This window comes from Lampetra planeri, chromosome 10 (assembly GCF_965212315.1).
Source record: "Lampetra planeri chromosome 10, kcLamPlan1.2.h2, whole genome shotgun sequence".
Classification (NCBI taxonomy): domain Eukaryota; kingdom Metazoa; phylum Chordata; class Hyperoartia; order Petromyzontiformes; family Petromyzontidae; genus Lampetra; species Lampetra planeri.
The window spans coordinates 5,653,728-5,678,203 of NC_136116.1; the positions used below are offsets into that span (position 1 = coordinate 5,653,728).

General features: G+C 40.7%; 2 protein-coding genes across 6 annotated transcripts; one reads left to right on the top strand and one right to left on the bottom strand.

Moving 5' to 3' along the window:
- Window positions 1–17,000, top strand: LOC144720909 (abl interactor 1-like). Of its 5 annotated transcripts, none has more exons than XM_078598056.1 (12): window positions 1–180; window positions 2,315–2,482; window positions 5,925–6,101; window positions 7,836–7,942; window positions 10,420–10,581; window positions 11,171–11,283; window positions 11,739–11,807; window positions 12,639–12,689; window positions 13,490–13,642; window positions 13,794–13,880; window positions 14,615–14,809; window positions 15,149–17,000. In XM_078598056.1, the coding sequence occupies exons 1-12, from the start codon at window positions 64–66 to the stop codon at window positions 15,322–15,324; spliced, it is 1,575 nt and encodes a 524-aa protein (XP_078454182.1). In that variant the 5' UTR covers window positions 1–63; the 3' UTR covers window positions 15,325–17,000. The 5 variants fall into 5 exon arrangements, with proteins under 5 accessions (XP_078454182.1, XP_078454183.1, XP_078454184.1 ...); XM_078598057.1 differs by having other exon boundaries at window positions 7,839–7,942; XM_078598058.1 differs by lacking the exon at window positions 12,639–12,689.
- Window positions 16,997–24,185, bottom strand: PDSS1 (decaprenyl diphosphate synthase subunit 1). Its single transcript, XM_078598062.1, has 11 exons — window positions 23,985–24,185; window positions 22,790–22,845; window positions 22,102–22,231; window positions 21,602–21,732; window positions 20,616–20,757; window positions 20,261–20,372; window positions 19,388–19,497; window positions 19,207–19,287; window positions 18,059–18,172; window positions 17,816–17,896; window positions 16,997–17,711 (listed from the first exon to the last, which is right to left on the bottom strand). Exons 1-11 carry the CDS (start codon window positions 24,174–24,176, stop codon window positions 17,571–17,573), a joined length of 1,290 nt encoding a protein of 429 aa, XP_078454188.1. The 5' UTR covers window positions 24,177–24,185; the 3' UTR covers window positions 16,997–17,570.
- Between the last annotated feature and the right edge of the window lie 291 nt (window positions 24,186–24,476).

Sequence of the window (24,476 nt, forward strand, 5' to 3'; positions counted from 1 at the left end):
CCACCCGCCCGCCGCTCCCGGCTCCGCGGCGCGCGCCATGAGACGCGGCTGCGCCCGCACAAGATGGCGGAGCTGCAGATGCTGCTAGAGGAGGAGATCCCCGTGGCGCGACACGCGCTCATCGAGAGCCACCGCAACCTGGAACGAGTGGCCGACTACTGCGAGAACAACTACATACAGGCACGTCCCCCATCCCACCACACGTGTGTGTGTGTTCGCTCGCCGTCGACACCGGTCGGCGTTAGCAGCATTGCCATCATCGTTGGGCATCATCGTCGTGAGCAGTCGTGGGAGGCAATGACAATAACGGCGGCGTCGTCAGCACCGGTCACTCGTTGTCGTGGTCGCCTTTATTGTTGCCCGTCAGCAGCGATGGTCTCGTCGGTATCAGCAGCAGCGACAACGACGACGACGACGATAGCAACAGCAGCAGTAGCAGAGGCAGCAGAGGCAATGATAATAACGGCGTCGTGATCATGGACACTCGTTATGGTAACGTTCACCACTTGCCGTGTCATAGGCGTTATGGTCAATCGGTAACAGCGACAGTGTCATAAGCAACACGAACAATAGCATTGGCATCATGGGGAGCAATCTCGCCGCTGTCAGCAGGAGGAGTAACGTCAGAAAGTATTTTGCTCGTGGACACTCATTGTCAATACTGTACTGTCATCATCACTCAGCAGCATTGACAGCAGCATTGACACTTCTAACCACGAATCATCGTCGATTGAACGTCATAATCGATATCCTCACCACTGGTCATCATGACAATAGTCAATATCGGTAACAGCGATATGAATATTACGGTACCAGGGTACGACGAAATCACTATCCTCGCTACCCGTGACCACTGTCGTCGGCACTTTCATTCTCGCCACAATTATTATTCATCATCGCCCATTATCAACATCATCACTTCCATCATCATCACCATCATCACCGTGGGCAGGGATGGCCCGTCAATACGGCACGAATCGCGGTCTAAAGATGAGAAAAAACAGATATACACATATCCTTAGTTTTTATTGTGATCATCAAAACTACTTTTCTGATCATTTGGCTTCCCAACGAATGACCGGATCGAGCTCGGGTATCGGCGTGTTTGTTGAACATTTTTTTTAATGATTGGAGGAAGATATGTTGGCAAAATACTGTATGTTAAATGCCGTATTGTGTTTTGTTCTAACACGCAGTACGCTATAATGCATTGCCTGATGACACACTGGCTGTGGTGTTAATTAAGGCAAGACAATTAGTGGCACCCAGTTGCTGGAGCTGATTGGAGGGTAGTCCAAGTGAATGATGAATGACAGAAATTATGATGATGGTGGTGGTGGTGATGATGAGAGATGTGATGGCGGTGTTATAAGACATGCTGACGATACCAATATACTGTATATGTAGTGGTAATTATGAAAATTATAGCTTGATATAGGCTATAACGTGATGAGGCATGATGGGGATAGTGGTAAATGAGAGGTAATGGTAGTGAGTGATGGTAGAGAGAGAGAAAGAGATGATGGAACGGTAGTTGTAAGAAATACTGATGGAAATAAATGCAAGAGGTGGTGGTTATGAAGAATTATAGTTGCTGATGACGAGGGCAATGAAGTGATGAGACATGATGTGGTCGTAGTAAATGGAAGAAGCATGGTGGTGGGTAGAGGTGATGCTGTTTTCCGTGGCTTCAGAAGCTGCAACCGCCATACGCTTTTGCTCTTTAAATCGCATACAAAAAAGGGCACTTAAAATATTGCACGGATTTACTCGCGTGTGCTACTCTACACGTGTGTCATGTATAACGCCACCGCTGAAGCAGAAATGCGGTCACATGCTCCACACGAAAATCGTTCAATTGCAGATGTAAAATTGTACAAGAAATGGAACGTCCCCCCCCCACCTCCTTTAATATTCAGCGTGTAGGCGAACTGTAGTGCATGCATTCTCTGCATTGGAATCTTTTGTTTGTGCAAGAGAAAGCCAGCGTTTAAACAATGTCATTTACAGTATTTAAAACAATACTACAATCTCCACGTTGATAGAAATTCCGGGTCGTACGTGAATGTGCAATTTGTGGGGAAAAGCGGCAGTGCAGCGCAAAAGATGTCTTTTTTGCAGCAGGCGCTGGCTGTATATTTGATTGCTATTCGTATTACAGTACTGTCTGTGGTGGGCTGATGAGTGTGTGTGTGTGCCCTGTTTTCAGCCACCACCTATTACTGTGGGAATGCTGCTGCTGCAGTAATAAGCGGCCTGCAGTGCAACACGCGCAATGTTAAACAGCTGGATTGTTTGCTGTGCACCCTAACAGGCACAGGACAAGTGGCGGGCTCTCGAGGAGACCAAGGCATACACCACCCAGTCCCTGGCAAGCGTCGCCTACCAGATAAACACTCTCGCCAACAATGTCCTGCAAATGTTGGATATCCAGGCCTCTCAGCTTCGCAAGATGGAGTCCTCCATCAACCACATATCTCAGGTCAAATAGCGCGTACAATGACCGATTTTCATAGGATGTTTAGTTATTTTTGCTGAGGTCACACGTATTCAATACTCTTGTCAAAGATCAGGTTTTTGGCTAGCATATGTGCTACGTATACAGTCCACTGACAAACCATATGAACAGTTGGTGACATATTTACATATGGTTATAATTGATCTTTTCATAAAATAAACATTTGACTAAATTTAATAGAAAAATCTTACCGCTCTTATTAAGCATTATTTTACATCGACGGAGGAGAAATGTTATATTATAATGTTATATTATAATAGTTTTTGGTCCAATTTGTAAAATAATATATTGCCGGATTTTCGTTGAATTAAAATAAATGGTTACAAATTTACAAACTATTTAAGTGGCTGTTTGATGTCTGAGGAAGTACACATTTGTATTTGCTGCTTCAATGGCTATTTTACAAAATGAAAACCATTTGCACTGTTATTTAAAAGTAACTGAAATTAAAGAGGAAAGTGTTTCTGCCCAACATCCATCTGACGTTTCTTGCAAAAAGTAATTTTGGCAGTAATGTTTTGTATTAACTGCATTATTTACATATAGCGAATACTATAACTGGGATTGTTTTATTACAGCAGTTTTAAACTACTGCAGCTGCCAGGCAGCTTTGGTTTTATATGAATCCAAAATAATTTAAATTTTTTAAAATGCTCTTGTTGACATTTGTGAAATTATTGAAAGTGAAGAGTGAAGCTTCCTTGGCAAATTGAGATCTAGAGCTGCTTCTGCACACCGGTACATGTGATATATGTGGTGTGGAGGAGTGGCACAGTGATATTCACACTTGGCTATAAGTTCAGCAACATAAGTTCGAATCCTGGCCATAGCTAAAATCATAGGCGAGTTATACCTTGGGTTTCCCTTCGCCAATCTCTGCTGACTTGTATGTTGAGGAAGAATGTTTCATTACTTTTTTGTTAAATCAGGGGAGAACTCAATAAATTAGGATTGTCTCATGCAAGGGTGATTTGGGGCATTAGTCTGCCAGTAGGTGGCAATGATTGCTACGTATATTCCTCATTTCATCATTTTTGGATAATATTCTAAGTTGGAAAATGTGGACCCTGATGCCAAATGACAATTGCCTACGATTGCAAATTACGTCGGGGGATCTTTAACAACCACTGAAGCAGGCTGCGCATGTTATTATGTTTATTACACCTGCAGTAATAATCAGGATGGCCGCTGGATTTGAGCTGTGAATCTTTGCACTAAAACCTTTTTATTGTGAGGTCATTTAACTGCTAAGCCATATCTGCCCAGGTATGGTGAAATAACCCTCATTCTTCACACAGCATGGAGGGGACTTCTTCCAGAATTGGGTTGACAAAGGGCTGTACATTATCATTATACTGTATATGTAGAATATGTTACATCCCCTTGATAATTATAGGTGTTCGGTACATAGTGCTAGTAGTCCAACTTGGAAAATGTAATACGGCAATATATTATAGACTGGGGATATACGTATGGGCAAGTGTAACTCAGAAAAATGTAGTGCTTCATGAAAACATGGTAAATGGGGATATCATTTTGTAAACTTATTATTTCAGACTATGAATATCATTCCGTCATAAATTGTGGCAAAATGGAAGCCCACTTGAAAGGTAATATCTGCAAACCAGCTGTTAGGAAACTCTGGAAAATGCATTAACTGTTAAACTGCAGAAACTATCTTTAGAAAAATCTTAACAAGAACAAGCTGATTTAATAATACACTGGTTATGTTCGACTATCAATTCGAAAAGTTAGGTTTATTTTCTAAATAAAGTTAACGTAATAATAAAAACAACCTTAATTTTGCTAGTAGGCTGCACTGAATGCAGCCAAAGATCTAACTAAGAAGCAGTGTCGAGTGCTGTTAATAAACATTTGGAAAAGATGATCTTTGTCTGCTGTCAAAACAACCCTCTAAACTGATTTGCAGTGTGGTCAGCTTGCAACCAGTGCATGAAATGTTTGTCGAGGCTTGATGAATGAAGTGTGTGCTTTAATGATTTTTTTGCTATTATAGCATATGTGAATATAATACATCATTGTCAATGCATGCGTGCAGTGGTATTTTTCCATTTGTGATAGTTTGGGTTTCTTAAAGTCTAAGCATTGATTTCGATTTGCAGTGATTTTGTGGTAATTAAAGTGTGATGTATAAACACTAAACGTGGGCATGCACAGGTTGTTTGAATATTTAATATTTTCAATTTCTCATCAGGTTTGTGTTTTTAGTGAAGAAATGCTCAATAAATTAATTATTTCCCACAAATGATCTATTCAGTGGCTTATTGCATGCTGAAAGTGCATATTGATACCTGATAATCACCGACCATAGTACAGAAGATGATTAGGGTGCAATTGTGGTAAAATGTTACTTTCGGAGCCTTTTTAATCTTTGTTTTTCAGTGAAAAATCTAAACCAATGAAAGCAACTTTAATTAATGTTTTGTAAAAGTGAAAGCACTGACAACATCATACGTGCACTGTGAAGATTGGTGGTTTTGACCTGTGCAGCATTTGGTCCGATAATTTTTAATCCCAGCAATGTTTATGCAAGCTCTGCTTGTATCAAGCGGAAAAATGTCTATCGTGCATAACATGTGCCAAGCTGAAGCATATTGGCATCCTTGTGTCAGTTCAATTTACGTGGAAATGTCACGGGAATTTTTTTAATAGTAAATGGCAGATCTACAGTGTGGCAGTTTTTGCTGTTGTAATTGTTTTGATGCAGAGAGATAAAATTAATGGATCCCTGATGCTAGCTTGTTGCATTGATTTGCAGTCAGTGAAGGTTCATCATCACACTTAGGCTTTAAAAAATTAAGTGTTCGAGACATTTCAAATTGTGCAATGTATATAGTATTCTTAGACATATTATGTAGATGTTTTAATTAGATTCACATAATTAAAATCTGTCCCTGTATTTAATAATGTGATCTGAAAAATGCCTTCTCTCAGCTTAAATTGCTGAATTTTTTCTGATTGGACTACACAATTTGTATTCACCTAATGGAAGCTGCATTATTATATTTGTTGTTAAATGCAATATACTTAAGTGTAATATTAAGTGATAGTTTTCTTTTCCTGATAACGTATCAAAAGTTCCAATTGAAAGCAGATCTATGGCATACATATAATACACTACACTCAGCCCATTGTACAATGATTTAATTGTTTCAGTTTTGTTTCCTATACATTAGACATGAATCATGAATTAAACATGGACAGGGCATGTCACTTGAAGGGCTAGTTTGGCATCCAAGGGAGGTAACTTGCCACCGTGCAGATGGAGCGATGACATCATCCTGGGTACTGGATTGTTAAATTTCTGCACCGTGAGAGATGGCTTGGTGAGACCTTCATACAGCAGTGGATTAATCATGGATTATGATGGCTGATCTTATTTCAGACAGTGGACATCCACAAGGAGAAGGTGGCACGGCGTGAGATTGGAATCCTGACCACCAACAAAAACACGTCTCGCACTCACAAGATCCTGGCACCAGTCAACCCTGAGAGGCCTGTGCGCTACGTGCGCAAGCCGGTGGACTATAGCGCACTGGACGACGTGGGGCATGGTGTGAAGGTAAGCGCAGTACTGCACATGGCCAATTTACAAGTTTTTGTTCTCTGTCAAGGTCTGTTACACCTTAAATTGTATTTCAAGCTTCTGCATCTATTTGCTGTATATGATATTTTTTCAAAAATATATTCCACTAGGTGGTGATTTTTCATTCGTAAAAATATATGTACATCATATATAAAATGTTCAGAATGTTCCTTGAAAATACTTTTCTGACGATACCTTCATAAATATGCTTTGACACTTACGCAGTTTGGTAATAATTAATAAGCCTCATGACTACTGTTCAAATGAAATACGTCTGCTTTTCACCTTAGAATTGTGAATTTGATCGAAATTGTAAAGTATATGTATTTGGTTACAATGCAGTTGGCAATGTGCAAAATGTTTATTAAAGTAAAAAAAGTTAGCCTTTTACCCTTACAGCCAAGCCTGCCTCTCCAAGGAGTTCCTTAGTGTATACACTTACACATTGGCCACACAGGAAGTCGTATTGCCCTGCATGTTGTTTCGGTTGATTACAGCACCTTTTTCCAGATGGTCAAATGTTTATGAACCTTAAGGTTTTTCAATCTTAATGCTACATGAATGAAAACATCCTTTATGATGTACACATTTTTTAATTGACAGTGCAACAGCTCTTAATCCTATTAATGTCACATTATAGTAAAATTTTATGGTCAAAAGATAACGTTTTTAAACGTAGACAAAATTTAATGTTATGTCTGCGTGTATACGGATTACTGTACGATCTATTAATAGTATACATTTGTCGCAACCAAAATGTTTATTTTTAAGAATCATGTGTCGAGGTTATTGAAAAAAAACTCGACACTTTTGGATTTGTTTAATAGAATGTGGGGGGGGGAAGTTACAAGGATGAGACAAGTAGCAGATGTTTGTACAGATGGTGGCTACCAAAGGCCTTGTGTAGATAGCATAACTTTTTGGTCTGTTTAGTGCAATTATGTATAATTAAAGTTACATAGTATGTGTGTATACGTACACACCACTTTATGTATGCATGCCCCATATAACTTGGTTTTTAATGCCGTAATAAAAAGTAGTATTTTATTAAAATCGTAAAAGTCATTAAAAACAGCCTTCATTTGTTTGTCTTTAACTCAAGACATATTTTTTGTTGCTCCTTTGCATTTCACAAAGTGGCTTTTGAAAGTCAAGGTAAGAAGTGTATTCTTGGTTTCTTGAAAACCCAGAGTAAAACATATCTTAGTATTTGAAGGTTGGATGCCTTATTATAGATTTATTTTTTAGTTTATTACTGTGCATTGTTTGCGTTATAAGTGAAACATGTACCCTGCATAGGTAGATGTAAAGAAAGAAGCATGTTTAATGTGTTGCAGTGAATGACCGCACACTCGAGGGATTTCATTAATCTGGTTCAGTACATAATTTGGGCATGGCTGAATTAAAATTTTCAAAGTGATTATACATTGTTGTAAAAATAAATATTTCCTTTTGAAATACCAATCTGTATGTACATATGACAGAAATGTGCAATGATGGCCACGTGTATAGTGATAGATGCCATTACATACCCTAGTGGGAGTTTATCACGATGTTTACTTGAGCCAATGAATCCTGATTATTTAGGATTATGTATTTACAGTCATGTTATTAGTATTATGTATGTTGCATTAACATCAGCGCGCCAAGTGCTTTATAATAATATAGTGTTAAAGATTGCATGCTGTTGGTTTGTTGCATTCATTGCAGCAGGGAGGAAACCCCAATGGGAGAACAAGTAGCGTGAGCGTTCCGCGAAGCACACCGCCCACTCAGAGGCCCCCCAGCCCACCAGCGGGTGGTCGTGGCACCATGGGGTATGCCCCTCACATGTCTGTCGTCTTGAACTCTGCTTGCATTGCGGTCCCTCAGGTTGCAAACATACTTTGCATTCCTTTTCGTACAACCTACGTTTTTGCATGTTTTCCAATATAAGTCCTCTCCGCACAACACTGCACTCTTCTGATAATGATTACGTAAGTGTAGCTGTATTTCCATCATCCCTAGGGTTGTGTGAACTACAAGTGCTCGCACAGCTGATGTAATAAAACTTGTGCTGTGAAATTTCATATGCCTAGACTAGGGCGTGCAAAGGGTTTTAAGTACCTTGGTGCAAAGGCAGTAATGTGGCATCGTCCTTGCATGCATTCATATGTGTTTTTTAGCTAAACAGACAAGGGAGAATAATACACTTTTCCTAGGACTCAATCAGTTTGGGTTTCAATGCAAGCCTTGCACAAGTTCAGTCTCCCCAGCGACCCGAAAGGCTACGGAGCTCAGTGTCATTCATTTGTTTCAGGTTTTCTGGCTTCTTACTGCACTGTAGTGTGCAGGGTACAGTATAAAACAATTAAAAGGTCTTCATGCTTCGTACTATAGATGATTATTAAAGTTCGTCTTGGTGTGACTAAATCGTTTTGATCTGATAGGCTAAAGTATAAATGAAATGCAATTTAAGAAAATATTGAGCTCATTAAATACACGCACCTCACTTAGAATATGACTACAACTTGAAATGAAAGGGATAACTTTGACCAAGCATAAACAATGGAGTGCTTTCTGTGGAAGTCGGCTGCTGCTTGTAAAGTTGCTGTTTATCCTGGTTCAGTAGAGAATTGCCACTTGAATTAAAATAAACTCGGCAGTCTCTTTAAATCAATTTTGCGGCATACTAATTTTTTCCCAAACTGCTGATAGATCTTTAATGCCTTGAAAAAAATGTCCAGGGTGTAATTTAAGTGCAAAGTCTTCCTGGGCTGCACATTGCTGTGGCTTTTCTCAAGGGACAAAATATGAGCTTTCAATGCTGTGTCTTGGCATGCGTGAACCATAAAAGGTTTACTCCTATTCTTTGAACATTGTTCACAAAGCCAAGTTAACCACAGCTCCCTTCTTTACTCGCCTGCTTGCCACAACTCCGGCGACGCGATCGCCGTCCGATCCCGCAGCACACTGGGAAGAAAGGGGTACGTCGTCTTTGCTATCAGCTCTCCTCCTTCAGCCTATTTCTAGTCTTTTTACACAGGGCCTGTCTGGCTTTGGAAAAAAATTTGAATGCTGTGGCAGTTTTTACATTTGAAATAATATGCATTGTTTTATAGCTTTTTTAATCCGATGCAGCAGTATTGAATTGGCAAAGCCGGTTTCCCAGTGAGGTAATACTGAGGTTGCATCTTTTGTGCCAGAGGATTCAAGTTGGATGTGGCTTTTATTTTCAACTAGCAGGAGGTACCTGGCGTTGCCCGGGTCAAAACAATATTTCAAACCTCCTCTTAGAAATGTAACAGCAGTGCATACTGACTGTGGTGGTACCTGCTATGATTACAGCAGTGCATACCGACTGGTGGTACCTGCTATGATTACAGCAGTGCATACCGACTGTGGTGGTACCTGCTATCACTACAGTAGTACATGCTGACTCTATAGCAGTATTTATCGACTGTATAGCACAAAGTACTCACCTGACAGTGGCGTGGTGAGGCCTAGTCCCGTGCAGAGCCTACGGCCTCGCCTAGATTGTCCAGACGGCCGAGGTGGCACCTTGGCAGGCTGGGGCTGGGCTACCCTGACCCCCCCCCCCCAGGCACGATCTCCCCGGCCGCTCTGCAGTAATATCTATGGCCTATAGTGGTAGCATGTAGCGACTGTATAGTAGTAATCACTGCACGCATCGGGGTGGGGGGGACATCACACAGTGAAGAATTTACCTGAGCGTTTAGTGTATTTTTATAGGATTTTTAACGCAAAAGAAAATGACCCCCTCACTCCCACCGAAGGCGTGCGACTTGGCATGGGCCGTCCCCCCCACCAAAGGCGCGTGAGTTGGTATGGTCGTGCATGCGTCATAAATAAATAAATACAAGGGAAGTGCGCAAAAATCGCACAAAATCGCTAAACTAATTAAAAGTTGACGGATGTGAAAAAGGAATAGCGCTTGCTCACGGCAGTGATTAATGGCGTGATACCTGGCTATTTTTATTTTACATAAACCCCACCGTTGGAGAGCCAAGCGCACGAACACACACAAACCCACAAACAAACCCTGCCACAAACCCACACACAATTTTTTTCTTTTTTTATATATATAGATGGTCCAAGTTGGGTTCTCAAATAGCACACAAGCTTTGCATGTTGTAACAACACTTTTATCAGAATCATTACCCTTGTCTGCCGCATTAACTGTTCATCGTGAGGCCTCTGTTGTTGTGCACCATGTCCCCTTGTAATGCACTCGGCCCCCATGCGTGTGCGTACATGTACGTGTGTGTCTGTGCTGTCCTGCCGGGGCTGGCAGGAGGAGCTCGCCCTACCGCACCCTGGAACCTGTGAGGCCGCCTGCTTTGCCCAACGACTACTCATCAAGCCCCGGCCGTGCCACGCCTACGTACCCGCCGCAGCAGGAGGCACAGAGTCCTTCACGTACCGCCTCTCTCAACCAGAGGGCACGCACATACAGGTGCCATTAATTGCCTCGTGGTTAATGACGGCAAGCAATTACACGATTTTTGATGTGCTTATCAGACACTTGAGTCATGTCGGTAATCAGTATACAGTAATCATGAAGTGAATTTTTACTTTGACATACCTTCATTGTGATGCCATGTATTATGATGATACTCAAAAGTTGAAGGTGAGGTTGCATAATTGGTGGAACTATCCCAATAATAACCTACAGGCCACCATTTTGTAAGGTCTGGCAGTCTTATGCACTTGCTTACTCTATCAATTTTTGTTTACACAATAATGCTTTAACAGTGCATATAAAGTTCCCAGGACTAAATTAACAGCTATATACGAAATTATTAAAGAGCCAAAAACTGAGACTACTGAATGTTTCATTTCTGTTGTAAGTTTAATGCAGAACAAATGTTTGGAGGGCAAATTGATTTAATTCTTTGACAAACTGAAATCATTTGATTTCAAGCTTGGAACATATTTGACCGCAAATAAGTATGTGTTTAATGCAGCGTATAATATAGCTTTTATGCATTTTGGTTAATTTTATTCCATCCATCTGATCCCTGGCTTTTTGTTTGTGGTTACAGTGGCAGCAGTGGTGGCAGCCGTAGTGGTGGCAGCCGGGAGAACAGCGGCAGTGGCAGTGTGGGCGTTCCGATACCGGTCCCCACTCCATTCATTCCTAATGCTTACGGGCCAGGTCAGTATCACATGCATCCTTGTAGCCAAATCACCAGCCCATGCCTCGAAATACACATGGAGTGCAGTACTCCTGTATAAATAAATATCCTTTATAAATTAACCACTTGTGTGAACCTTTAATGTGTACTAACTTTTTACATTTCCTATACCATTTCCGAGCATAGATTCCTTCTACAATAATAATACAAATATTTTCTCATACATACTGTGGAAGTCTTAAAAAAGCAAATTTAAAAGTTGGCTACTGTGTAAATTGCTTCCGCAAGTAGTATGCAATGTGTTTACAAATATCTGACCTTGTTTTCTCTGGCACGATTATGTGGAAGTGAGTTACTTATGCTTTAAATGTGCACGTATAACCTTGAATTTGCAAGTCTCGGTGACCTTTCTGCACGTGTAATTGCATGTGTTACCTGCGTGCCTCGGCTTTTCACCTGCACTCAAATTACCCAGCTGCCCCGTCCCCTTTGCCACCTGATGGCCTCACTTCTCCACTGCCCCTGCCTCCTGCACAAATCGCAGGTCAGTCCCCACTATGGCTCAGAGGTTGTTGCGCCACCGTTCTGGCCCGCACTGTTGGCCATCGTCCATCTCATAGTTCATCCACCTGTCTCTGTCCATATCAGCCATACTTATACATTTAACCAGACACTTTATCATCCATAATTTATATAATTGGTAAAATTACTTTTTTTTATGTCTTAAGTGGTGATGAGTTAATTGTTTTTATTTAATTTTTTAAGTTGTGTTATCATACATTTTTTTTACAGTGATGCATGACCATGTAATTTGTACAGGCAATTGTGAAAATGTTTGTGCGGTTAGCCATTTTAAAATCTGCTATATCTGCAGGATTGCCTGTTTAGTTTTATTATCACCATTTTAATATTTTTAAATGTATTATGTACATTGGTTCAATGTGCTTGATCGATACGTGACCTCAAGTCAGGCGAAAACCTTCGCCTTAGCTGAATGCCTCTGCCAAATCGATGTCATCATCTGTGTACTCAAGGGCGTTGCTTAACATGCTGTGTGATGTCACGCATGTCAATTAGGCAGTGCTAAATATCTGTCATTTTCTTGTATGCTACTTTGCAAAAATGTAATTAGAAATATAATTAGATTTTCATTATTTGACTTGCAGTCTGGGCCAAGTTAAATTGGCTCTTAGCCTGTATATGATGTATTAATTAAATAAATAATTGGCGTTCTTATCTTGCTGTAATTTTTTCACCTTGGCTCATGTTGCAACACATGCCACCAACACAGAATCATGATGACATTAAACATCACTTTAGTAGACAAATAATAGTTGAATATGTAATTGCTGTATGTGTTTTCCCTGGCTACCAGCACCCATGATGGGTGTGCCGCCACCTCCTCCCCCCCCTCCTGTGTTCGGTGGTAAGACAAAATGTATGCTGTGTCCATAGTAGCTTAGTCTGTTTTGCGGGGGTGTCGCCAGGCTGCCATAAGAAGGATCCAAGTCCCTGCTGTGACTAACGCTGGGGAGCTTTTGCACATCTGAATTCTAGAGTAGCAGTAGAGCCAACAAGAATGGCCCTTTCATATAACATGAGCCCCTGAAGACTCCACTTGGGGAAATAAGCGTAGTAAGCATCTTGGCAATGCTCCTGTCTTAATTATTGCATGGCTCACCTAATGGTAGCATTTGCTGACTTAATTCCCTAATACAATTCTGATGAGGCTTGGGCAGCATTTTGTGGTTTTATGCTGAGTTGCATTCTTTATTTGTCATTGGACATGGCATTGTTTATTTTTGATTGGAGGCAAATAATTTTTGTCTGGCAAGAAAGTTATGGAGATGGATCTGCGATAGGTTTGCATACATTTGCTTGAACTAATTGGTGTTATTCATGTGAATAATTTATGTTTTTAGCTATTTGTGTATGTGGTGCAATGTTTACAGCTTAAGTATACATTTATTTTCGTGAGTATGAATAGTTTTTAAGTAAGGCTGTGTCTTATCATACATGAGAAAAGCATGTTCATGTTGAATAATCCCAATTTAGTTCCATATTGGAACAAATTTAAGGTACACAATATAAACTTTTATGGTATTGGTTTAATGTCGTACTTTAACTAGACTGAGGTCAATGAACATAATTTGGCAACAAATCTTGGTGAGTGGTGGTGATTAATGGCTGGTGTGTTGTGTATTGTGAATGGTATGTCCCGTATAGCTGGTCCTGCACCCCAATACAACTCGATGCCCAGGCAGATGTCACGACACAACTCAGCCACATCCATCAGCTCAGGCGTTCCCCGCCGCCCACCCTCGGTTACTTCACAGTGCTCGCAGCTCAACGGAGGTCCCTTCTACAGTCACAACCCGAGTGCGTGCAAAGATGCATGTGCACTTGGTCTTACAACACAGGGCAGTTTGTCTCTCCGAATATTTTCATCACTGGTGACTGCGTCGTACTATTTGTTTCCCATGAGACTTTGTCGCTTGATTGAACTGGAGCTGCTCTGTGCGTGCTCTAGTGATGCAAGCACCACCACCTCCACCGATGCCTCAGCTCACCCCACAGATCCCTCTCACAGGCCTCGTGGCACGCATGCAGGAGAACAGTGAGTACCTGTAATTTCTACATTTTTCATTATGGCCTCTGGTTAGTGCCCATTTCACAAGGTTGGTCAACTTGGCCTATACCCTGTTCCTATGGTCATAAAGTCATTGGTGGTAATTCTGTATAGAAAAGTCCCCTTACCATAGGAATCTGGAATGACTACTACTGATTTGCGACTGATAACGAATTAGATCTGCTCAACTTGGAAAGTTTTTTACCTTGACTAAAGAGCACTGTAAAGGTACTAGATTTATATGGAGATACTCCACAGTAGCTGTATGGTGGGCAGCAGAGGGCAGTGCAGCAAAATAGTTTTTCTATGCTTTTATGTGACCACTACATCTACCATCTCCATCTTCAACAACTCGCAATGACCAGTGTAAAGTGTAGTTAAAGATCCACCATGACCTGAACTGCGTGGGGAGGCCTGTATCCAGCAGTGGATTGACAAAGGGCTGTACATATGTTGTACAGTAAGACATTAATTATTTTGAATACATTTCCATGTCAGCAAAAATGAGCTGCACATTTTGTTACATGTATTGTCTTTTAAAACTATATGGTACCTAGGTACCAAATCTATCTCAATCTTTTGTGATACTCATTGAAATAAGGTTGTGTGCAAGTGCAAGGTAGATTGTTACATCTCAGAACCATGAGAAAGTGTATGGCTTGTGGAGCCCATCATCCAGCAGTGGATTTATCATGGCTGATGATCTTCCATTCTGCTCCAAGTCACGGAGGGCCCGTCACAGCCATTGCCACCGCCGCCTGAAGAGCTGGCTGGGTTTGGAGCGGGGCCTGTGGAGCCGCTGATGCCACCACCTCCACCTGGTGACTACGAGGAAGAGGAAGCTGCTGTTGTGCAGTACTGTGATCCCTATGCTGAGGCTGACCCTCCATGGGCACCCAAAAGCTACCTGGAAAAAGGTAATGGCAAGGTTCTGCATTGCACACGCATGCAGCCAAAGAACCTCAGACAAGAAATAACTATAACACTTTAAGTATTTGCTATATTCCTGAAGCGTAGCCTAAATACTTTCTAGAAGGGCTCTAGAGCTTCCGCTACTGGAGAATCCACCAGCAGTAATGTGACTATGCAATTGCTGGGCTGCACCTTACCTTTTACTCGTTATACTAGGGAGCTTAGGACACATTGGGTACCTTCTTAACCAGTGTCACTGCAAGTGTCTGTGTGCACAGAAACACAAACACACTTGTTACCTACACAATATTCAGCTGTGGTGTTGTTGTCCATTCTTTCCCCAGTGGTAGCCGTGTATGACTACAACAAGGACAAAGAGGACGAGTTGAGCTTCCAGGAGGGCTCAATAATCTATGTCATAAAGAAGAATGATGACGGCTGGTACGAGGGCACCATGAACGGCCAGACGGGGCTTTTCCCTGGAAACCATGTTGAACCCATCCTACACTACGCCAGCTAGATTTACGCTCTCTGGTCTCAGCGTTCTGTGCCCCTCCGATGCGTCACTCTTGCCAAATACCAATCCATGGGACAGACTTCTTGCAGCTTTGGACTTTTAACTGCTGCAGCATTTCAACAACTATTCTGTTGGTGGATGAACAGTACTGTATAGATATCTTGTCCTGTGCAGATAAATCTTGCCACAAACTTTTTGCAGCAGTACTTGTGTATGAGATACTTGGATACATCTCCTAAGCTTGTCAAAAATCAAGATTTTTTTTTTATATACTGGTTATTGTGGTTGTAGAAGTGTAATTTAAAATTAAGTTAATTTTCATGTTACAAAACGAAACAATGGTGTTTTAATGCTGAATGTTTTGCTTGATGGACTTAGCGTAATCTGGATAATTTTCGAGTGCCACAGCTGTGATGTGGGTTGTGTGGTGTGAGAAAAAAAAATGCAACTACTGCTTAGCAGAGATTTATGGAAAGCTCTAGTGATTGTTAAAATAAGAGCTACACTTTAATAACATCTTGCAGAGGCTTTATTTTATGGTTACTGGATTGGATAATTTTCACATGTTTGAGTATCTACAAAATAGACAGTTTGTATAAGCTATCCTTATAATTGGTCTGTAAATAACATTCTATTGTGGAAAGTACTTGTCAGTCCACAATGTACGGGCCATTTTAATTTCATCAAGTTGTGCAGTGCAGTATTATGGTGTCATTTTAAGCTTTCCTCACTTGTGCAGATTGGTGTAGCTCGGTGAAGTTGGAAGGAATCAATTGTTGCCAAGGCATGTGAAGATTCTAAATTTCATTACATTTAATGGTCTGTTTCCACAACAATTGAAAACCATTGCCTTAGAGAAGCAATATCCTAACTTCTCATTGGCTTATTTGCATGCGATACATTTTTAAGAACACCAAGTGTACAAATTTACCCCAGACTTTCCATGAGCCACATAGCCAAAGTAACTCGCATAATGCATGCTTACAAAATTTAGTTAACCTTGAGGTACTTTAAGCATGGCATGTTTAAAAGGTGTTAGAAGCAGCTAGCCCAACTGTGTTCACACCTTGCTATGGGATGTCTGCATTTATCCTAGGTGTGGAATGCTTTTGTGAACAAATGTTTATATTCCGAATTTCTCCAACGACTGGAAGGACTCACTTTATTATAGGTCAATGACTAAAAGCAGCCGAGTTTGTGAAAGAACATAATTACTATAGCTATGTACCTGTTGCATTTTGTATTTGAGCTTCCAGAGTGTATTGGTAATCTAAGGCTCAAAAAAAACTGTGGCAGAGTGGTTTTTGTACATCTTTGTAAACTTATATGTAATAGTGATTGTTCTGACTTTTGTAATTGTTTAATGTTAAGTCACTGCTTGATTTTGAAATGTGACCAGGTGGGGCCAATTGCTACAACAGCATCTAATCCTCAGTTGTTTTTTCAAGACTGCGGTTGGCCACACATATACTACTTAACAGTTGGATAAGCTGTATGTGAAACAATGCATCTTAATGCAGCTTTATAATATATATGTAGGAGGTAACTGAGCTCAACCTTCAAGAATTCCTTGCTTGTTGCTACTTTAAGGTCTGCATGCTGTTTGCATATTTCTGACATTGTGTATATATTATGTACAAACATTTTCAAAAAAATAAAATAAAAACCTACGCAATTGACTGCAAGTTTTTTTTTTATATACAAGATAAAACTCATGTCTTCAGACATCCGAGTTGCAATAAGGCCTTAAAATATACAGCTGCCAGTCAGATGTAAAAAAAGCCATTATGGCAATGAATGTTACTGGCCTCAATTTGAAAACTATGTAAACATGTTTGCATTTTTAAAAAGCTTGATTACAAACACTTTTTGGTGACACTTTCAAACATTTTGCAACTTCATGCGAAATTACACAAGTGTTTAAAATAAAAACTATTCAAGTGATAACCGTTCAAACGTAGTAATACTCTGAACAGCTTTAAGTTTTCATCAGCACCCTTAAATGTCGCACAATATTTCTGCAAAATGTTTCGCATTTATCTTGTACAAATCACAATTTATGCACAGCTGCATACTGAATCTGGGCACCGTTATTCCTTCCACCGAGTGCACACATACCCTTCCACTAATCTATTCAACCCATGTCATTCCCACCACCAAAACAATAAATTCAGGCCAATGCAGACCTTTACTTCAGGAAGCATTAACAGCACTGGCATTTAATAGCGGCTTGCGGTGTTAACCCTCAGTCATTTATCTCGTGTGAGCACCATCTCCGTTATCCGTATGAGTGCATCACGTTCAGGTGATGGCCGCAGGGTGCTGATGAGCTTGACAGCTTCGCTGCAATAGCGCTGCGCTAGGTCTCGTGTCTGCTGTACGCCATCACTCTTGAGAGAGGAAAAAAAACATTTGGTTTTAAATGGACTGCCAAATTACAAGCAGTGATGTTCATGTACAGAAATAAAAAAAAAACATGCAGAAAGATCCTCACCTCCAAGACATGCTCCCAAGCTTTCTCAACGTCTCCAGTGAGGCTAAAACGTCTCATTATCATACTGTGCAGTTCTGGGTGCTGACAGTCCAAGCAGAACAAATGCAAGCAATGAAACAGATTATTAACTTAACAAAAAGGAGCATTATGTAAAAAAAAATTCAGATTCTGAGTATTGTACGAAATACACATCCATTATATGAGCTATGGAATAATTTGTGAGACTGCAGACTTAGGCCTCACCTTGTCACAAGCAAATAGCACAGGTGCCGTGGCCAGCCCTAGCTTGAGATCAGCTGCAGCTGGCTTGCCCAACTGATTTCCACATGCAGTGAAATCCAAAACGTCGTCAATCAGCTGACCACAAAGAAATGGGGAGGGGGGGTAAAGTCGATTAATGAATGTGAATATACCAAGAGTTAAAAAATAACCCAAGCTTAAATCCTAGTTGAGTCATACATTTAGAAAACAAACATATTAGTGATCTTTTCTGCAAGCTGTCAAGTAGTTGAGACAGTACATGTCCAGTCCTTTGTCAATCCATTGATTAAAGCCTCTCCAGATTGCAAGTTGTGGGGGTTATATGACCATACTTCACCACGCTGGTCAGTGAGCTGGTAAAGGTGTGTTTCATTGTGGCTTAAAAGTTTATAATTTTTTGTTATCGGATATGCTTGTTATCAGATAGTCCAGCGTCCAGATTTGTTTTCAGCTGTTGTGGGCTTTTGTTCAGAACACATGGGTGAACGCCCTTCTTGATATGGAAAATCAGTGGGCGCTTAATGTCTGTAAGATTGACTGGACCATATTTGTATGTCTCATCGAGGACACCTCTTGCAAAACATTGACAGAAAAAGGATTATGTTTTCCCTAAAGCAAACAGGAGTACAATACTTGTACTCATTGCAACCTGGTTTTTCTTTAATAGTCATTCTTTGGAATTCTGAAGTCTCAACAATGATTAGCTTTTGATAAAATAGTACTAAACCATTTTTTTCTGTAACATTAAATATCTGTAGTTATTTCTAAGCAGACTTAAAAAGCACACGTGCTTTATTCACGTAGTTCTATGAGAAACTTTTAGTTTCCTATGATTTTTACTGGAAAGTGACATTATTTAAGGTTATCATTTTAATCTCGCAATTTAAACTGTACATTTACAAAAAAGTTACCACAAGGTGTACCATGCAATAGTTGTGCCAATACTGATGTAAGGAGAATACTGCAGAATGAGAAAATTAAATCACAACAATAACTAGCAATAAGCTGGATAAGATGAGTACAGAGTGTCTAGACTAGAGAGAATAAGACATGAAGCATTTATAAAATGCATATACAATCACGCTGGGATACTGGAAACCTCTTGATGTAATATCTGTAAGTGATAATACCTGAAATGCAATCCCCAAGTGTTTGCCATACATGAAGGCGATTTCCTGGACATCGGTATCTACTTCACCAAGAACAGCAACCTAAAAAGACCCAGAAGAAAATGAAAAACAGTTTAAATGAGACCGTAAATTAAAAAAATGGTTCAATTTAGCTTTGACCATGACAAATGTGTCAACTTACCGCTTTAGCGCTGTGTGCAATAAGGCTCGCAGTTTTCTTGAAGTTTTTTTTCAGATAGTGCGCAAACCTTTCATTCTCATTCTCTTTCGAGCCTAATTGCATAAACTCCCCTGAACACAGGCAAAACAAATGGAGCATACAGAAACGTAATTATTTATTTCACTCTTGATTTGAGGCTTTCGTGACTGCAGGAATCCATACACTCTTTGGTTCTTTCGGTAAAGTCACGTAGGTATAAAATAAAATAAATCACGACGTTTCGGGCGCAACACAAGCGTCCGTCATCAGGTGGGAAAGCATAGTCTGCTGCTGAGGCAGACTGTTTTAAAAGGTTTGAAATGGGTGTAGCTCAAGGGTTATAAAGAAGTGGCCGGGGCTAGTGATGTTAATGTGAGAAATTAGCATGTAACTGTAAGATAGAAGAGCGACCTCCTAAACGAGGGCACGGAAGTGGTTATGTTAATGTGAGGGATTAGCATGATGTTAAAGTGAGAAATTAGAGGGCACGGAAGTGGCTATGTTAATGTGAGGGATTAGCATGATGTTAAAGTGAGAAATTAGAGGGCACGGAAGTGGCTATGTTAATGTGAGGGATTAGCATGATGTTAAAGTGAGAAATAAGCATGTAACTGTAGAAAGGAAGGAGAAGAGGTGGGCCTCCTCGACGAGGGAGTGCAACCCAACAGGTGTAATATACGAAGGGCCTGTGAGTATGAGAGTGCAATCCAAAAGACATGCGAGCATGAGAGTGCAATCCAAAGCCAAGAGAGTGCAATGCAATATTTATTTCACACTTAGTATATGCATTGTAATGGTTTGAAAATGATGCAATAGAATGAACCATAGACATTAGATGACGGGCTTGAGACTCACCATTGACGAGGTCATCAATGACCTGAGACAGGAGTGACACAACATCTCCATTCCCGAGACGGGCTAGGGCTACTGAGGCTGCAGAGAGAATGAAATCTCCTGCTAGGATCGCCTGCAATACATCGTCCACACACGCCACTAAAAACCCCCAGCATGCTGCACGTTCCCATAAACAAAACTGTTGGATGACATTTCAAAAACTGGTAGATTTTCATCACCATATGGAAGGATTTCTACGAGTTGTTAATGTGTTGCAATAAATTAATGTGGTTTTAGACAATACACTGGTGCTGTTACTTGAGATGAATTTGCTTCAACAGGGGCCAACACGCAGTTACAGCTATCAATGTCTTACCTTCTTCTCACCCCATTTGAAATTCACCGCAGGTTTCCCACGTCGTGTGTTGGCTTTGTCAATTACATCGTCGTGCACGAGGCTGGCTGTGTGGATCATTTCAGCGACCATGGCTATCCGTCGTTGGCTGTCGCTCACCTCACTGGAAATATAAATTCACCAATTGTCAAGTAGAGTACAGTCATCTTCTTGGTTCTTTCGGTAAAGTCACGTAGAAGGGAAGTAATAAAATAATAAAAATAAAACATAATAAAATAAAATAATTATATTATTTTATTATTTTATTATGTTTTCTTTTTATTATTTTATTACTTCCCTTCTACGTGATTCATCTTCTTGGTTCTTTCGGTAAAGTCACGTAGAAGGGAAGTAATAAAATAATAAAAAGAAAACATAATAAAATAATATAATAAAATAATATAATTATTTAGTTTTATTATGTTTTATTTTTATTATTTTATTACTTCCCTTCTACGTGACTTTACCGAAAGAACCAAGAAGATGAATCCCTGCAGTCACGAAAGCTTTAAATCGAAAAATAGAGTACAGTCGTCCCTCGGTTAATGTTTTAATCCGTTCGACGAAAACTGTTAACCTAAATAAATGTTAATCGAATTAGGAATTACATTTCTGCCAAAATAGAAAACAATGCAAACAAAGCCAGTCGAGGTCTAAACGCTCATAAATGGGCGTCGCCGATTGAGATACGCTCAACCCACCTACGAGAACTTGGACTGGCCATAATTAGTGCTCGCGCGCATAACGTACACATATCGTTAATACAAATGTTAACGTTAGTCGTTAACGTTAATTTTAACGTTTTAAACGATGGGGTCCTATGGGAGGCAAAACGTTAACCGAAAAACTGTTAACTGATGTTGCTGTTAACTCAGGGACTACTGTACTGTTTAAGCTACTTGTCCTACATTATTGAAACTTTTCTATGAGCAGCTTATACCTGCACCTCTGAAACAAGTTCAACATACCTGGTATTGTGCTGGTGGAAATTACATGCCCGTGCCATCAGCAGCACCACCATCGGCCGGAATGACTTTCCCTTCCCATCAAAGTAGTAATGAGTCATGTCCCTGAGGTCTGCGATTCCTGTCACCAGCTCCTGAGGTTTCATATATGCAACGTGTTATTTGAGGTGTCGACCAATGTTTTCTTCATATCACATTAAAACCACATGTACACAGGGCAGCTATCAGAAGCTGCCCTTATGCCTAGTAATATTCCCCATCTTCCATGGAATGTCAATGAGGGCAACTTGCACAGCATCCAACAAGACTTGCACTGCATCTAACACTGTTTGCATCCTCTCTTAGAGCATTTGCTTACCATTATGTTGCATTGCAGTATTAAAAATAATATGTAACTTGCAAGCAAGCCTCGTTAGGAGTAGCCATTCATTGTTAGCTATGTCCATAAACACTGAACATCAGTTAAGTGCTCGTTACTCATCAGCGCTACAAGTACACCATACCTTTTTAATGTCATCGCAAAGGTTGCTCATGTCATCCTGCACCAGTTTGTATGGGTTCTGGTGCCGCTCTTTCATGGGTGCTTGCGTGCAGCGATAGGCATTGGACGTAGTGTGGAAAAACCTGCTGTAGCTGATGAATAAAATGTAAAAACAGACAGCATTGTTTGGCACGTAAACTTTGTGTATGCATTATGTATAAAAACACAAAGAATGAGAAAAAAGACAAAGGGCTTGTGTATTTTATTGTCACCTTTTAAGTCTGTAATTGATCACGCCTTATGCACAAGAATGGTCAAATGGTAGTCAACTATAACAATTAGCAAACAATGAATCTCGAATTGATTTTAAGTTACAAAAGCAGACAGCAAAAAAGGTGCTTTATTTGGTGTTTGGAGTACTGTACATGTTAAATCAGTGTTGCAGTTTTGTAAATTAGTGTAATCAAGTATATAACAATTTGTTATATTAGCCGTATGTTTAACAAGCCTGACTGCTTATAAGACTTAAGGTAGAACATTATCCAGTGTTCTTGTTTAAACAAATGCTGCTCGATCATTTTAGTCCGAAAAGCTCATTGGGTGATGAACAATAACATGATATTCATGGAGACAATATTGTGATCTTTTAATTACCCATAATGCTCCACAAAAACACAATGTCTTTAATATGTTCACTTTGAGCATTTCACCTTGAGATTACAGTACAGTTGGTCTCCCTTGTGAAGGACAGCGGCCTTAAGCAGGGCTGTGTGGAGAAAGAAATACAGTACAGTACTGTATATATACAAGTTTCGTGTACATCACAACTGAGGCTACCCAGTGCAAAGTTTTGGATTGACATAAAGCAACAACAAAAAATCGTAATTTAGTATATTTTTGTTGTTTGGTATATGTTTCTTGTATACAAGTAAAACATTACATAATAAAAGTACTCAATGTAAAATAATGAGGCATACAACCCTAACTGTTTAAAAGACACATTACAAAGTGTGCTATAAGGAAACCTAAAACGCTCTTGCCAACAGCTCGCCTTACATTGGACTTCGGCCGTAAAATTAAACTGCAGACAACTTGAACGTTTGCAAGAGACAATATATCACATCTTCCTTGACGCAATCCTTTTTCAGAATAAACTGATTGGCCTCTCACCTACTTAAAGGAGATCGAGTTTTACAATGAAAATGCAGTACTGTAGTTGGACAGAGGAAGCTGTTACTTCTCTAATTTAAAATAGCTTCCGTTCCGCTAACACGTGGGCCTGAAAAATACCTCTACTGAACTCTAGCTTTGGTTTAATAGGAACTTAACGGCATCTCACACCACCCTTCAATCAAGTTCATAGATTCACGACCTCTTTCAATGGGAGACCTGAGTGGACTAGTAGATACCTACAGTCACTACCACCACCACTGCTCAGTACTGTACTTTACAATTCCTCGTGACTTTGAGTGCAGTATCTGTGTAGGCCCTTGTATAATACGAGTGTACTGGTTGGTGAAGGTGGGGCCGGTGTAATGTTTGTTTTAGTTTGCGTTCTATACCAATCCCGTTTTGGTTTGTACGAGTGAATTAACAACACAGCGCAAAGTCCAGAGAAGTGCTGAACACAATAAACTCGTCGTTACATCCGTCGCTTGTCAATAATACGAGCGCCAGTGCTTACCCAATCTTTGCACGCACTCAACCTCGCCACAGTAACGCAGAATGTCCACCACCCTGTAATCAAGAGCTTAGCCCCACCGTCGCTGAACCCGTCTGACCTACAGTGCACTTAAGGCTCTGCTAAGTTTGAGCAACAGCGTCTCAAGTCACGAATAACCCTTTCGCCCTGCCACCCACAAGGTCGCGCTTGCCCGGCCACACACAGGCCCCCCTCTTGCTTACCGTGCACCTCCGGGCGCGCACGGCCGCAAGTGCCGCGGGCCCCGCTCGGGGAAGAGGTGAAACGCCTGCAGCGGCAGCGAGGGGAGCGGCAGCGGGAACGAGGACGAGGTGAGCTCGGAGTCCCGCACGCAGAACGCGTCCCGCACGCAAGCCGCGCCGCAAGGGGGCCGCCATGTTGATGGAGGGCAGCATGCCGGGAGGCGGGAGAGACCAAGTGGCGCGAGCGGACGGGGGGGGGGAACAGGGCGTGAAACCGCGGGGGTGTGCGGGTTAAACCAAGTGGCAATTCACTACGGGGGGGGGAGGCCAATGTGAGTTTTTCAGTTTCATTCAGTTTCATTTACTCTTGGGTTCTTTCGGTAAAGTCACGTATAAAGAGAAAATAATTATTTAATTTATAATTTTCTCTTTATACATGACTTCATAAAGAGGAAATAATTATTTAATTTATTATTTTATTTTTATACATGACGTTATAAAGAGAAAATGATT

What these genes read in the sequence shown, in the direction of transcription:
- LOC144720909 (XM_078598056.1), top strand. Translation starts at nt 64, where the DNA reads ATGGCGGAGCTGCAGATGCTGCTAGAGGAGGAGATCCCCGTGGCGCGA. An exon ending in CCATCAACCACATATCTCAG is followed by an intron (nt 2,483 to 5,924) that starts GTCAAATAGCGC and finishes ATCTTATTTCAG; the next exon opens with ACAGTGGACATCCACAAGGA. An exon ending in CTTCTACAGTCACAACCCGA is followed by an intron (nt 13,643 to 13,793) that starts GTGCGTGCAAAG and finishes TGCGTGCTCTAG; the next exon opens with TGATGCAAGCACCACCACCT.
- PDSS1 (XM_078598062.1), bottom strand. Translation starts at nt 24,176, where the DNA reads ATGCTGCCCTCCATCAACATGGCGGCCCCCTTGCGGCGCGGCTTGCGT. An exon ending in AACTGTACTGTAATCTCAAG is followed by an intron (nt 22,232 to 22,789) that starts GTGAAATGCTCA and finishes TTTATTCATCAG; the next exon opens with CTACAGCAGGTTTTTCCACA. An exon ending in CTTGGGAGCATGTCTTGGAG is followed by an intron (nt 17,712 to 17,815) that starts GTGAGGATCTTT and finishes TCCTCTCTCAAG; the next exon opens with AGTGATGGCGTACAGCAGAC.